Consider the following 16,045-nt stretch of genomic DNA (forward strand, 5'->3'; position numbering starts at 1 on the left):
GCCCCCCCCCCCCCCCCCCGCCGCCAGCACATCAGTTCTTGGCTGTGGGACATTAGGTCCTGGAGGGTCTGCTCCTCTTGGGCCAGTGGTCATTTTCACTCTAGGGGGCAGGTGTGAACCACTGGCCGCCCACAGTCACCCAGGAAAAGGGGGTTTGGGTGGGCCCCTGTGGTGCCCGCTCTGGGTGTACCCCAAGATTTATGAATAAGGATGTTCAAGATGGCATGTATTTATAGCAACGCGTGAAAGACAGGGAACAGCCTAGGTGTCCAACGACGAAGTGCTGGACAGATAAAGTGCGGAGTCACAGGACAACGGGGCTCTGTGCCCCCATCAAGAGCAAATGGCATTCAGGGGTACCATAGAGAGAGGATGTGTTCAAGAGGTTAAATATAAACTGAGACTATGAAACTCCCCATATGATATCAATTTTACGTAAAAATTCTCAATATTAATCTCTAGAAGGACCTAGACTAACATATCGATAACCACGGTCATCTCTGAAGAGCAAGCGCGAGGGCTGCTTTTGTTGTTGTTTTTTAAAGATTTTATTTATTTATTTGAGAGAGAGAACAAGAAGTGGGGAGGCGCAGAGGGAGAGAGGGGGACGCAGATTTCCCGCTGAGCAGGGAGCCTGACGAGGGGCCCGAGATCATGCCGTGAGCCGAAGGCAGACGCTTTAATCGACTGAGCCACCCAGGCGGCCCATGATGGTGGCTTTAGGGCAACATGGCGAGGCTACGGCGCCCTGTTGTTTGATCAAACCTACGTCTAGGTGTGGCCGTGGAGATTATTTTGTAGATGTGACTAACAGTTATACGTACTGGACTTTAGGGAGACTTACAGGACATCACCCTTGAGCACGTGGGTGGGCCTCGTCCAATCAGTGGAAGGCCTCCCGAGCAAAACCTGAGGTTTCCCAGAGCAGAAGGAATTCTGCCTCAAGGCTGCAGCATTAGCTGCGATCCGAGTTCCCAGCCTGCTGGTCGGCCCTACACATCTCAGGCTTGCCAGCTTCCACAACTGCATGAGCCAACTCCTTAAATACATCTTCTAACATATTTATAACTCCTACAAGTTCTGTTTCTCTGGAGAACGCTGACTAATAGAGCAGCGTTATAGGCAATTTTTATTTCCATCTTTTTAAAACCTTTTCTAGCTTTTTCTATAGTGAATATGTATTTTTAATGTAATTAAGACAAGTTAAAAAAAAAAAAACAAGGGCACCTGGGTGGCTGAATCGGTGAAGTGTCTGCCTTCAGCTCAGGTCATGATCCCGGGGGCCTGGGAACGAGTCCCCCGTCGGGCTCCTGCTCAGCAGGGAATCTGCTTCTCCCTGTCACTCCCCTTGCTTGTGCTCGGTCTCTTGCTCTCTCTCTCTCCCACCGTCTGTCAAATAAATAAATCTTTAAAAAAAAATTTTTTTTAGGGGCAGCTGGGCAACTCGGTCAGTTGTGCATCAGACTCTTGATTTGAGCTCAGTTCGTGATCTCAGCGTCGTGAGATCAAGCCCTGTGTCAGGCTCTGCAATCAGCACAGAGTCTGCTTGGGATTCTCTCTCTCCCTCTGTACCTCTCCGCCCCCCCCCCGCCATGCTCACTCACTCTCTCTCTCTCTCTGAAATAAATAAATCTTTAAAAAAAAATTTTTTTTAATGCCCCTGTGAAATTTATCAAAAGGCTCATGATACCCATTTGAAATTGAGGTCAGCTGTTCTCAAAGTGGAGTTGCATGAACCTTTCCAGAACACAGCTGTCACGTAAAACCAAGGACGCCGTTCACACAGTGCAGACCAAAACCAGACGCACAGAAATAGGTGTCATTTACTGAGTGCCCACCACGTGTGATCTCCTCTGCTGGGAACTTCACTGACATCATCTCACTGCCCTTTCTGGAAAACTCTGCGAGGTCTGGAGTAAACGCTGGTTGTGCAGCTGAGAGAAGCAGGGCTCACACAGGGAGGTTACGGGGCAAACCTAAGGACCCCACTGTTGGCAAGAACGTCTCAGAAACGAAATGTCAGCCCTTGGGGAAAAAAGGAAGCGAGTTGCAAAAACCATATCCCTCCATCTCTGTCCGTCTCCGGGTCTGTCTGCAGCATCGAACCACCCAGCTGGGACCCACACGTACGTTGACGTTTGTGTGCAGGGGAAAGGACGCAGAATTGCTCCCCGGGCAGAAGGATGGTGGAGGAGGGGGAGGGAGAGAGTTTGGGAGTGATCGCTTTAAATGTCAGCGGTCACCCTAGGGATTATTTCTACCACCTGGCCCCCAGTAGCCCGAAGTCGTTCCTGGCGGAGGCAAACCTAGCAAACTGAGAAGATATCTGGAATTTGCGTACGGCTAATTTCCAGAGCACGCCGTAGGCTCACACCATCCAGTCCTCTCTGCCCCGCTGTCCTCAGCCACTGCTCCAGGCTGGTGAGGGACCTGGCGGTGGCTATAGTAGCTGGGGGTGGTCAGGGTGCTGAGGTCCTCCAGGCCTCAGTTTCCCCACGTATAAATAGCAGAGAGGTGGACAGACGACGCAGATTCTCTCCTGTACAGGGCAGCACTCCACCCCCCCCAAGGGAGGAACCGTCAAACCCCAAATGCCACTAGTGTCCCAGCCCATGGCCCAGGGTGCTCAGAGGGAAGCCCTAGAAAATCATCAGTCACCCTGCGGAAGATTCGATGATGCTCAGAGAAACGTGCCGTCCAAGGTGAGGCCAGGGAGGGAGTCGGGCATTTGAGCTGAAGACTCATGGCTACGAGATGGGACACCCAACACAGGCGTGTGGACCCTCACTTAACCGGAAAACTCCGTTAGCTGGAGGCGCACTCTGGTCCCAGGGCAGAGAGACACTGCCTTGTTTCTAGAAAGCAGGGAGCTTGCCTTCTCTCTTCAACTCTTGCTACCGCTGATTGAGCCCCCGCTGATGCCAGGCTCCATGCCGGGTGCCTGGCCTCCACTTCGTCTTCACAGCAGCCCCCGGGGTACGTGCTGCGGCTCCCCCCATTTTATAGATGGGGAGCCGGGGACTCAAGGACTCTCTCTGCCTTCCAGCATCACCAAGCGGTCCAGGGATAGAGTGAAACGAAGCCAGGTGTCTCTGTCTCCCAAGTTTCTGCTTCTTCCAATAGGAACGATGCTGTTACGATGATCGGGTGCTTACAGGAAGATCGATGTACGGCTGGTATCACCGTGACTCCCGAGTACCAGCCACGCTGCCGTCTGCCAGGAAACCGGCTGAACCACTCCCACGCGTGGCCTTGTTCAGCACTCGCATGACCTTGGTGGTATGCACATCCCTATTTGTACAGATGCAGAAACAAGGCTCAGAAGGCTGAAACCCCCTGACGCAAGTCAGCCAGTGAGGCACGGCTGATTCTGGAATCGAAGTGAGACACGTCCTCCACTCTGGGTGGTCTTATCGGCTGCTCTCTGGGCACCAGCCCTACAACGAAGGTCTCATTCTCCCCATTATACAGAAGGGGAAACTGAGGCTCAGAGGAGGAGAGTGACTTGCCCAAGGGCACACAGCTGACAAGGAGCCGCTTCTGGATTCTGAACCCACGCATGTCTGAGCTCCAAGGCCTCACACACTCTGGGCTGTCCCACATTAAGCAGCCCCCACTCCCCCCCGGGCCTCGTATTAGCCTTTGCAGAACACACTGTGACCCTTGTTTTGTCCCTTCTGCCCTTCACACTCACTCCACTTGGACCACTTATCATTCACAAAGTCAAAGCCGTCACTCTGGGATGTCTTGACGCTGGAGTCAGATTTTCTTTAAGTACCAAGAAAAAACGCCCAGCTCTTGACTCTGAGTCTCCAAAACCATATTCGAATTGTTAACCTTCCTCTTTCCCGAAGGGATTCTATTCAAGAGACCATCCTATACCCCGCTGGGTCATGGCTGAGGCCGGGAGGGTTGCTACGGGAAATCATTCCGGGGTTGAGGCTCAGGGAGGCCCCTTTGGGCCTAGGGCAGGCCTGGGGATACTGTAGAGATCTGAAGCCCATCACCTCCTTCCCTTTATGTGGTTGCCTCCTGAACGCCCCTACCACTCCCGAGACCGTGCAGGGGAAGGCAGCGTTGTGTTAGAAGGGGTCAAGGGTGGCGGACTGGGGCTGGGCGTGGGACTCCACCATGGGGTGGAGACGTAACCCGTAACCCGAGGTGATCTCTCAGGGTTGCCTGGCAACCACATAGCTGAGAAGAGGGCTCTGTCTGTCCTAGCAGTGGGCCAGGCTGAGCCTCAGCCAACCTCCCACCAGACAGGCTCAATGCCACCAGGGGCTGGGCATTTCCCAAAAGTCCCCTGAACAGCCAGCACCTAGGTTCCAGTAGATAGGTCTGTTTACCCAGTGCACCATGCAAGAGAGAGGAACAGGAGGGGGCAGGTCTCTCTCCCGGAGCCCAGCCCAGATGGAGTCCCGCCCCAGGATGCTGAGAGCATGGGGACCGTCCCTCCTGGAGCTCACAGCCAGGCACTACTGGTATCTGTCTGGGTCCTGTGTATCATGGGACCTGACAGACAAGTCTGGACAGCACTGTGTGTCTCCCCGTGGGCGTGTGAGAGCTGACGTCCACCCACAGTGGTCTCTGGGGTCACCCCTGCATCCTCTTGCAGATGTGACCTTGAGTAACTGAGGTCACCGGGGCATCACTCAGGGTCCTGCAAGCCCACACACGCATCTGGACCTCCCTGGTCAAATGCTCTGCCGTCCATCACCCCAGCCCGATGCCTATGTCTGGGGCTTCAGCTGCTGACGGGGCCATATCAGCATGCACCTGCAGGGGCCCTTGAGGGGCTCGGCCCTGACCCAGGGGCTCCGGAAGGGGCTGTCCAGTCTGGCCCCACACCTGAAAGCCACAGTACTGTCCTGGAACCGACGAAGGTCTGTGGACCATCTCCTTGCTGCCCGCCCTTAGACTTAAAAGGAAAAGCAGGTGGAGAAGAAGTTGAATCTCTTCCCTGCCATCTCTCCGTGTGACTTCCTCCCACTGGCCTGGACACCTAGACGCCAGGCTGTCTTCAGGCAGCCTGACTCCGAGGGTGGGAAAGGGGAGGAAGATTCTGTCAGCCCAGCCCCACTGAGGTCATCTCCCTTTGACATTTAAGCATTTGCTAATGAGTCCCTGACCCTCCCAGCTTACAGAGGACGCTGAGCTGAACGCTCTGAAGAGCAAATAAGGTGAGGTTTTCAGAGAAGGAAGGAGCCAGATGGGATCAGGAGGCAGTGGTGTGAGTCTCTCTTTGGGCAAAGTGTGCGCTAGGGGCAGGGGAGGGGGGGACCCGGTGTGGGAAGGCAGTTCCAGGAGCAGCTGACCTGTTAGATGTGGGGTCTTCCTACAGTCCTGCCCATTCCACTTTCTGGGGAAACCACCTGGTCACTGGGGGCTTCGTGATGTCTGGCAGAAAGGTGGGGCTCCCAGGGATCTGGAAAGCATGCTTTGGTGATCGGAACATGGAGAATACCCACGATGGCCAAGACCTTCAACTCTCCCACTACTCTCAGTTCCGCCATCTATAAAATGGGCCACCTGGTTCTCCCCATTAAGGAGTAAGAGATCCTCTCACTACGTATGTCTGCAAATGAAGGAGAGCTGGCCAGCCTGGGTCCCTTGACCATCCTAACACGCTTCTGTGACAGAATTTTCCACTTCCACGGCAGTGGGTAGACGCCTTCCTGTTTGCAAAAAGCCCTGGTGCCCAGCAGAAAGGAGATTGGTTTTAAATTCAGACAGACCTGGGCCAGATGCTGACTAAGCTGTGTGTCCTTGGGCAGAGGTCTTCACCTCCCGAGACTCAGTTTCCCCATCTGTAAACGGGGATCATATCTGCACCACACGATGAGGGTAAAAGTCCATGCCATGGTATTTACGGTGACTGAGACCCAAGCAGGACTCAGCGTCGCTCCCAGCTCTTCTCCTTCGCTCGTCCGTGACACACGAAGGGTGGCTGGATCCTGCACAGCAGCCACTGTCAGTGCCCCAGCAGAGCCCCTGGCACTCCCTATCCTGATACAGACGGACAATGACCGACAAGAAACAGCCAGGACTCAGTCTCAGGGCCTGTGAGGAAAGGGCCGGACCTGCCAAAGGGTTCCTCTCCCCAGGAGCCCCCCTCAGCCAATGACGGGGGAGTATGGGAGGGGAAACACTGCAGCTTCCTGCCCTCTGGTGGGACACCTCTGAAGCACGTTCACCACCGTCTTCCAGAGCTCTGCAGCGGGATTAAGCTTTTGCTGTCCTCAGTGGTGACCCGCTTTGTAAAGGAGCTTGTAAGGGCTCCCTCCCTTCCTTGTCTCACCTTGTCTTTCCACTACAAGTGCATCCTCGGCTGGCTTCCCGAGCAAACCAAGGGTCACAGACTTGCCTCTGGGGAGCCCAACTTAAAATGTCTTTGGATCTTGAAGCATTTTTAATCCACAAGGGAAATCCCCCATGGAGTTCAGGGCCATTGCTCTTCCCAGCCTGCAGTCTGTGAGAACGGTGCACCAGGAGCTGTGACAGTGTCCAGCCTCCGGACAATGGCAGTGACCCTGGGTAGCGTCTTCCTCATGACCAACACTAAAGACCAACAGAACATCAGCTGTTCGCTCTACGTCACTAGTGTTGCATGTTACACGTACTGTATCCCAGTTAAGGCTCACAGCGATCCACGAGGCTGGCCAGACTATTATCCTGTCTTGCAGGTGGGGACTCTGAGACGTAATGAGAATTCAGTGGCTTTTCCAGGTCACACAGCTAGTGGGGAGCAGAGTTGGGATGTGACCCCCATCCTGCTTACCATCTCATCTTGGTTTCCCACCCCCCTGCCATTCTGCGGGAGGCCTGCCGGATTCTCACAGGGCTGGGGGCTCCAGAGACCTCACACCAGCCCCCTGAATTTCCCAGAAACCCTCTCAGGCCCCGCAGTGGGAGTCCAGGCATCACAAAAGCCCATGCCCCACATTCTGATAATGTCAGCTCTTCATTGCCGGGCCAGCGGGGATGGTGCGTGACCTCGGCAGCTTGAGGCTTTTACTAGCAAGAGGTGAGCAGAGCAACTGTTTGGCAACTCTCTTTGCTGGGGGCAGATGAAGAACAGCCGGAACCAGCTGCAAGTGTCTCTGAAGTCCTACCATCTCTTTGTTCTGGGGCTTCACAAAAATGAGGTAAATGTCACCAGGCATCAGCTTAAAGGCAGGTGTGGAAGAGTTCCCCTTGGTTTGAAAGAGGCCACCACCCCCTGGGTAATTAGGCCAGGCTCTACTGCATTAAAGATGTCAGAGAGGAGGGAAGGCAGTGAGCTGGGAGCTGTTAACCGCTACCTATAATCAGAGAGAGATTGAATTACACAAAGAGCCTAACTGTCCGAGAATTCAAACCAGCTATTTTTAGGCATCACCAAAGGCTCCTATGGGCTGTTGCAAATTCAGATAGCATGAAGGGTGCTGCTTGGAGTGCACTGAAGAGTTTTCATTTCAGGAAGAAAGGGGCATCACAACTGCTCAATAACACTGTGCTAGGTGCTTTCTCGATTTTATCTCACTTGATGGTCACAGCCATCTTTAAACGGAATTGTCCCCATTTTATCGATGGGCCACTTGAGGCTCAGAGAGTCAGCAGCCTAGCCAAAGGCAACATGGCAAGTAAGCGAGATAGCTGGGATAGAAACAAGGTCTGTCTGAGTTCAAGACCTACATTGTCCCTATCATAGCCTTTGAGGACTTTGCCGAAGGGATAAGAGCAAACCAATTCTTCCCCGTTGTGATGCAGAAGAAAATTTTTCTAGCTATCATCTCCTTGAACCTACACAGCAGAACTCCTGAAGACCCATATAAATTATAAAATGCAGGGGTCCCAGGCACATATCAAGGGGAAGGAGAGACCTCCAGAACTGGCGAAGGAGGAGCTACGGATGGTCCCTCCAGCCAGTGTGACTTAAGACGATCATCTGCGGCTCCCCTTGGCAGAAATGGTTGGAATGGAGTTATCAATGAGAATAACACAAGCACAACACAAAACTCCCCTTCTAACTTTCAAATACAACAAATTGCCAAACTCACAGTACACAAAATACACTGTAAATTGTGAACCCTAAGTCAAGGATCTATTTTTTTCCCCCACGATCATGTAATACTTCTACCCTAATAATACTTCATAATACTTCCACCAAGACAGAAAACAAAACAAACAAACAAACAAAAAAAAAAAAAAAAAAACAACAAGAGAAAATGTGCTGAGCCCTGGGAGAAGCTGGTCTGTCTGCAGTCCTGGGGTTTTTAGGTAGCACTACAGGACGGTCAGCACCATGGACAGCCACCCAATGGGCCCAATGCGTATATACAGGTTGAATGTAGTTCTAAGAAACCTTGTAACAGAAATCTTGCAAGAATCTTCCAGGCAAATGGAATTTCTTGCAACATCCTATAAAGCCTAATGTTCTCAAATCACCGGCAGGTCTCTGCCCCTGGGAGAAGAGCCACACTTGCTGACACATTGAGCAAACTTCTGTGAAAAATGTAATCCAACCAAGAAGGAAGTCCATTTCTCGCTTCTTTTGTAACAAGAGCAAAGAGTCTATGTGCCTGAGAGTCTGTGTCAAGGAAGAATAGCAGGGTGCCTGCAGACATTTGCTCTGCCAACCTTTTAATGCTCTCGATACTGTAGGAGCACTCCATCACCTCAGGAACACGTAGGCTGCCTCCCTACGCAAGGCAAAGGCCCCACCGGAGTGGAGCTTGGAGATAATAAGTCTCCTTTAGATCTTTCCAATCATTAAGAATTCTGTGCCTCTGCTCAGGGAAACACAATTAGGGCACAGTGTTAATACCAACTAATGACTATACAAATGGAGTCTGGTTTCTACCATACCTGTTTCCTGGTGCATTTGCTCATTTCCCTACCTAGTGTTGTGTGCCAGTAACTTGGAAGGCCTCCCTTTCTGATTTATTTGTATATAAATCAGATCCAGAAATGGGAAGCTGAAGGTGCCACTGGGTCAGAGCAAAGACACTGGCGATTCTGTTTTGCTTGGAGTCACCAAATGGGGCAGAAAGAGAGATCAGGGAAAGTAGAAGGTAAGCTAGATCCAAGGAGTTCTCCCAAAAGAGAGGAGATGAGGTCCAGAATCCAATACAAGAGGTCAAGGTGTCTACAGCACCCAAACATGGGTTCCAGCCCATGCTCAGTTCCTAGGAAGGACTGTGGCCTTTGAAAAATCATGCTTGCTTATCATTTCCTGAAGTCGCCTTTACACTTCTGCACACTCATTCCCTCTACCTAGATTTCTCTCCCACCCCTTTGCAACTTGAGTCTGGATATCCTCCTCTCCTACACCAGGCAAAATCCTATGCATCTTTCAAGACCCTTATCAAACAGCTCTCTTCTGTGAAGCCTCCCCTACGGCTGTTGAACTCAGCCACTTTTGCTCTCTGGGCTTCAGTCTCTAAAGCTGTAAAAGGGGACATCAGCAAGGAAGGTGCTTCCAATGGGCTACTCAACAGAGGACCTTTGCTGACCCTGCACTTTTTGCTCATGGTTGGAATATAGGGCTCTCCCTTTCACCCAGAAATCTCCTTAGAATGAGATTCAGCTCAAATGTTGCTCCCTTGGCTCCTGCAGACAGAGCCCCTGCAATCCCCCAACACATACCCCATGCTTGAACAGACCCCGCTGGTATTGGGTCTGTTTCTCCACTGGACGGTGAGCTCCCCGAGGACAGGAAGTGTGCTTTATTCTCCAGTCATCCTCCCCATGCCTAATCCACATGGGTGCTCCTCACTGGTTCAATGAATGGTCCCCATGCTCTCTCCAGATACCATGTTGCCAACTGGGAGCCCACCAGGAATCTCAATCTGACACATCATCAACCATCCAGCTCCTTATCCAAGCCACTTCCACTCTTGTCTCAGCCTTGAGGTTAATAAAGCTTCAATTTCCTCTGGAGCCTCCCGCTGAAGATGCCCAGCTTCAAACCTTGGATGATTCAGGACAAGGTGGTGGAATCACAGAACCCAGGAGGCCACCGTCAGTAGACATGACTATGTTCCCCTCTTGGACATCAATGCAAAAGATTCCTTTCTCAGATGGAACAAAACACCATCCTGGGTAATTTTGCTACTGCAGAGGTGGGTAAGCTGAGGGGTGCGGCAGCGTCGCCGCCAGCCTCCGGGGCTGTCTCCAGCACCACCCAGCCCTCCCACTGCTACAGGGCAAGACACACCCTATTACATAGAATCTAGCATCTTTGTGTGCGGAGGCTTGTATATTTCAGCTGATTGAAAACTCTTTGATGGCCTGTGACAGTGTTATTCACATCAGGTGATCACAGTAGTTTGTGTGTGTGTGTTTGTGTGTGAGTGAGAGAGAGAGAGAGAGAGAGAGAGAGAGAAAGCGAGCGAGCGCGTGTTGGGGGTTGAGGGGCAGAATATGTCCAGATTATCCAGCCAATCTGAACATAACCGAAAGGAGGTCTGGCTGCTATCTGGCTAATGACCTACATGGCCTAATTCTTGTTACCCAGCTCAGCCTCATCCACTTGGATGTTGTAGTGGCAGCAGCTTTCTCGCTAAATACCCACGACTCTAATGCCAGCTCTTCAGATAGTCAAAGTCAACCATCAAAATAACATAAATATTGGCATAAAGGGATCTGCATGTTGATGGTAAATCTACCATCAAATTAAAACCTCATTACACTAACGGCCAAACCAGAGACTCGCTGCGTGGACATTCTCCAGCCTGGATTTCAACACCACCTGTGTCCGCTGCCAGCCAGGACTTCAGCCCCGGGTGAACCGAGGAGACTCTGGGATGGCTGACAGTGCATCCATTTGCAGCAATCAGCACCTTTGCAAATTGACAGCATGCTCAACCCTCCTGCGGAGCAAAGCTTGATGGGGGCTTCAAAAGCACGGGATTTGGAAAACAGAACACGTGATCAGGCAAACCAACAATGAATTTTTATAAACAACGGCACTCCCGTGGACGGCAGGCAAACCCACCCGTGTGGGCAGGCCGTGTCAGCTCCGCTGAGGTCTGAGGCCTTATTATTCAAAGTGTGGTCCCTGGCCCAGCAGCCTAGCATCACCTGGGAGCTCAGCAGAAATGTAAAATCTCACCCTGACCTGCTGAAACAGAATCTTCATGGTAACAACATCTCCATAGGGTTCACGGGCACATTCACATTTGCGAAGTGCTGGCCCAAGGGTCAGAGACGTGGTGGTGGGTTCCTGTCCCTGCCTTGGGACTGCATCAGAAGGGTAACCGGGAGAAATCCAGCCCTCTGCCTTTAAAAAATGTACAGGCCCTTTGCGATTTTCCCAGGTTTGTAAGTCACCTCTAAATAGACGGGGTGACCTTGGGTAGGTTCACTTAAACTCGGTGTGCCTCAGTTTCCCCACTGTAAAATGGGAATTAACACTGGTAGGCTTGAAGAGGCTGCAGGGAAGGGAGACGAACTCGGGCATGCAGCAGGCTTGGCACAGCGTCTGGCCCATGGCGGATTCTTGCTAAACAGACGTTAACTGTTAGGAAGCACCCAGAGAGGGGATAATGGGACAATGTCTGCAGAAGATGGGCCCGCGCCCACACTCTCCTGCTCACCTCCCTCCCTCCCTCCCTCCGTGTGCAAACTAGAGAGTTTTTCCAACAAGACTGAAGCACCGACAAGCAAGAAATTCTCTCTACGGGAGCATTAAAGATGTAGGCCCTGGAATTGGTTTAAATCCTCCGCTGTTTATGTGACATGGACCCTCAGTTTCCTGGTCTGTAAAATGGGAGTAAGAGAAGAACAGTGCCTACTTACAGGGTCACCGCGAGGATGCCCTACTCCGCATAAAGCACTTAAAAAATGACCCAGGGTCTGCTCTTGCCATTGCTATGGTCCTCCCGCGGGCGCATCATCGTTACAGACAAGATGCTTTGAGAAAATCAGGAAGGCGGACAAGCTCAGGCTCTAGCTCACTTTGTCACAGAGGAAGACAGGGGAGAAGGAGGGACCCAGCCGGCACAGGTGGCAGCTCGGTGCGGGAGGGAGAGGACACTGACAGGTGGAAACATTCGGCGCAGCCCGAGCAGAGGACTCTGCAGGGCTGTGGTGGAAGCGTGGGAGGGGCAGGACCGTGGAGTGCTGGGGAGCCACGGAAGGCGCAGGGCAGGGAGCAGCAGGCCGCGGAGGAACCCCGGAGAGGGGCAGGGCGGACTCACGTACACCTGCGCGCAGACTCCTGGGCCAGCTGCAGCCGGTAGACGGAGAGGCGGTTGGCGCCACCGCACACGCTGCCGCGCTCGCCCTTGCACCCCATGTCACACTCGGCCTCGCTCACGTTTGTCGCCTGGATCTTGTGGCCGCAGTAGCACTCGGCTCCAAACTCCAGGCCGGCATACAGGTAACCCCTGGGGAAGGCTGTGGTCAGGCCGGGGCAGCTGCCACCATGCAGACCCCGGGGACCGGGAGACTCAGGGGGATGGGAGGGCTCCGGGGCCCAGGACCCCCAGGCCCACCCCCTGCCTTCATCCCCACACACCTACCCACGTGGCCACACATGTTCTATTGACACCCACCTTACACACTTGACATACACACACACACACACACCCCTTCCGAGCCTGGGGTCCCTCCGTCCCAACCCACTCTCTTGCTCCTCCCGTCTACAGCCATGCCCTAATTATATCTCTAGAGTCCAGCCCCTTTATTCCAGGAAACGTCCCGAGGAATGATGCCTCCATGTCCCCTGAGAAGAGCTGGAATGAAGGGAGGAGGCAGGGACTCTCATATCCCCTTGGAAGATGGCAAAACCAAGGTCACATATTCAGCCAAGGAAAAAATTCCTTCCCCTAAAACAAAACAAAAAATCCAGGCACTGCAAGGTTGTCAACTTTTTTTTTCCATAGCCATCAGACTGTTTCCTAAAAAGGACTCTCAGTGGGCACCCGTTCTGTAAACAGACGAAAAGGCAGGGCCTGTTCTGGCTGCAGGGGTTGGGGCCGGAGGGAGAGGGTTAGGACAAGCCCCGCTCAGCCCCCTTGCCTGCGAGGCATTCTCCAGAGCCAGGAAGGCTCGGCCTGCAGGCCCCTGGCCATGCAAGGCGAGCCCAAGGGGAGCGGTCAGCTCACGTCTTCACCCTGGACGCCCGTGGGCAGCCGGACAGACAGACCCGTGCAGACTCGTGCCTTGGCACACCTCCGCTACCCGGGTGGCACGTGCCGTCCTCCGCTCCACACACGCACCTGGCAGGTGCAGCACGAGCAGCTTAAACCAAATGGGCATCTTGGTGCCTGAACCCCAGCGGCATCCCGGGGCTGGGCCAGCCTGCCTTCGCCTGTCTCAGACTTCCCATCTCTCTGAAGCCCTGGTTATGGGGTGCCCTGAGCCCCTCTCGTATAACTGGACCCCGCTGATAGAAGGAACATTTCCCAAGGTGGAAAAAATCCCACTTCTAGTGGGTGTTGCAATTCCAGAGCCAGTGGTAACTTCCTCCTGTCTCCCTCCCTGGGACGGCTCACAGTGGGGAGGGCGGGGGACAGCTGCCGGGTGGGAGGACGAGGCCACCAGTTGTGAGTGCCTCACAGCGGGATCCTCCAGCCCCATCCACGCCCTCAGACTGCTGCAGTCCCTGCCCCCTCTTGACCGCAAGCTCATGGAGACACTGAGGCTGAAGCACGTGGCGAATCCCACTCCCGGATCATAGTTTCTGGCACTCAGAAACTCTGCCAGATGATAAATCTTTGTTGATTTAAGACGCTAAATTTGGGGATAATTTGTGGCCCAGCGATGGATAACTAATATAGGAAGGGAAATGGAGTCGGCCTTGCTATCCTTAGGGTCACCGGTGGTCCCTGGGAGGGCCTCAGACTGTTAATCCTGATGTCCCTGGTGTGGCCTTCGCCAGAAGGATCTTTCCAGAATTAAAACAGATCACACCTCTCCACTCCCTCACCGCCCCACCCCCCAGGCTTCCACTGCACGCCAAGAAGCGTCCAGATGGCTTGGCTCAGCCTACAAACCCTCCTATCGGTGGTTCTTTAACATGGATAGCCATTAGGATCACCTGGGGAACATTTTTAAATGCCACACCTGGCTCCCACTTCCAGGGCGTCTAATTTAATTGGCCCTGTGATTCTAACGCGCAGCTTTGTGTGAAAATCAGAGCGGTGGTGTTCCAACCGTGGGCCCGGGACCCACAGAGTCCGTATGGCCTCTGTCTCAGAACTCACGAAAAATGCTAATTCTTGTTGCCGTCCGCCCCCTCACCCCCCACCCCCGCCCAAACCCACTGAACCAGAAAGTGGGAATGGAGTCCAGCAATCTATTTTACCAGGGTCTAGGTGATGTAGATATTTACTCCAGGCTGAGGACCCCTGTCCTAGACAATCTGCTCCCCCTTCCCTCACCTTCCCCCAACCTACCTCTTCATTCTCAACACCCAACATATGGTAAATGTTTAACAAATATTTGTTGAATGAACATACACCAATCCCCTGATTAACACCCTCCAGCAGTTCCCCCTTGCCCGGGGCCAACCCAAATGCTTTAGATGGCATTCAAGGCTCCACGTCAGCGGGCATCAGCCAGCCCTGCAGCTTCCCCTCCCTCCTGACAACTCCCCATTGGCCTTTCCGTGCAGCCCCACCTGCCCACCTGAGGATTCTGGGTGTTGAGATGTCTCAGGACTGCTGTTCTTTCTGTCCTACAGTCGCTCCCTAGAAAACTCCTATTCATTCTTCAAAACTCGGCTCAAGATCCCACCTTTGTAACTCTTCCTGGGCCCCCCATTCCGTCAGCCTTCGCAAGCCCCCTGTAGTCTAGACAGCACACCCCGCCCAGTACCCATCATGCTTGATGTCTCCATACTCTGGTCTCAACTGCTTTGTAGGGGTCTTGCCGGGGGTAAGGGGTAATATTTGCAAAGTGCTGAGAACAGTGCTTAGCACGTGTGAGCGGCTGCTCTTCTGCCCAAGCCTGTGCCTGCCTCCGTCTTCCCAACTGGCTGGGGAGCCCCCAGAGGGCAGGGCTGCGTCTGGCTCATCGCTGCATCTCCAGCACCCGGACGCACACGTGCGCAGCAATAAATATTTGCTGAACTCAAGCGACTTCATCTCACTCATCCTCCGAAGCTCACCTTGGCTGTCACCTCCTCCGAGTCTTTCCTGCCCCCCCAGATAGGCTGGGGGCCTCTTGTGCATTTCCACGGTCTGCAGTTCATTCCATCTGAACCCTCATCCCGCCACACGGCCCCTTTCCACGTACGTGCCAGTCTCCCCGTCAAGGCTGTGTCTCCACAGGGCCACGAACTCGATGGAATTCACCTTCATCTCCCCGCTGTATCGAACATGAACGAACTGACCATCGTCAAGGGCTCGGAGTCTTTCCCAAGCTGGAGAGGGCCCTGGGCTCAGGGGATGATTATAAAGGGGACAGTGTTTCCCAATCAAGGACAGAGGGAGGAGTCCCTCGGCCACCCACGTGCTCATTTCCATGACAGCCATGCCGCTGAGGTCCTTCAGGATTTGTGACCTCAGAGCCGGGCAGCTAGAGCCTGCAGGTGGGCAAGTTAGCAGCCTCTTCCAATGCCACCCCAGGCCAAGGCCTGGACTGAGGGTCCCGTCCCCACCTGCCAGTCCTATGGGGCCAAATCCGCCCTTGGAAAGTCAGCTCCCTCCCCCAGTGGATGTCCTCCTCAAGAACATCATTTCTTCAACGGGAAGGCACTGTGGGTACAGGTGACTGTTTCTCCCTGCGAGATGGCCCATGGACGTCTTCCAAGCGTCCCGCTCACGGATTCACACCTGCGGGCTTTTCCCACACACGAGCACAAGTTTGGACCCTTGCACACAGATTCACAAAGTCTCCTGCACACACAACCACTATGACTTAAAGATCACGACGCATGTGTGTCGCTTCCCAACATAACCTACTGACCCTGCACACCGTACGTACAAACTCACACCTAGCCACGGGGTCACACGACTACACCAGCACAAGCTCCCACAGACCGATGATCCTGCTCATTTGCATACATGCACACACGCCCACACGCACGCACCCCTGCATCACCCTTTCCCTGTGG

At 53.5% G+C, this 16,045-nt stretch overlaps 1 protein-coding gene across 1 annotated transcript in view; it reads right to left on the reverse strand.

The window, feature by feature from the left end:
- The window catches only part of WSCD2 (WSC domain containing 2), a 52,995-nt gene that overhangs the window by 24,977 nt on the left and 11,973 nt on the right, over positions 1-16,045 (reverse strand). The window contains exon 3 of the mRNA XM_008707652.2: positions 12,187-12,371. Within this exon, the coding sequence (XP_008705874.2) occupies positions 12,187-12,371 (185 nt within the window). The remainder of the gene's footprint in view (positions 1-12,186; positions 12,372-16,045) is intronic.

This window comes from Ursus maritimus, unplaced genomic scaffold (assembly GCF_017311325.1).
Source record: "Ursus maritimus isolate PB19 unplaced genomic scaffold, ASM1731132v1 scaffold_33, whole genome shotgun sequence".
Lineage (NCBI taxonomy): Eukaryota > Metazoa > Chordata > Mammalia > Carnivora > Ursidae > Ursus > Ursus maritimus.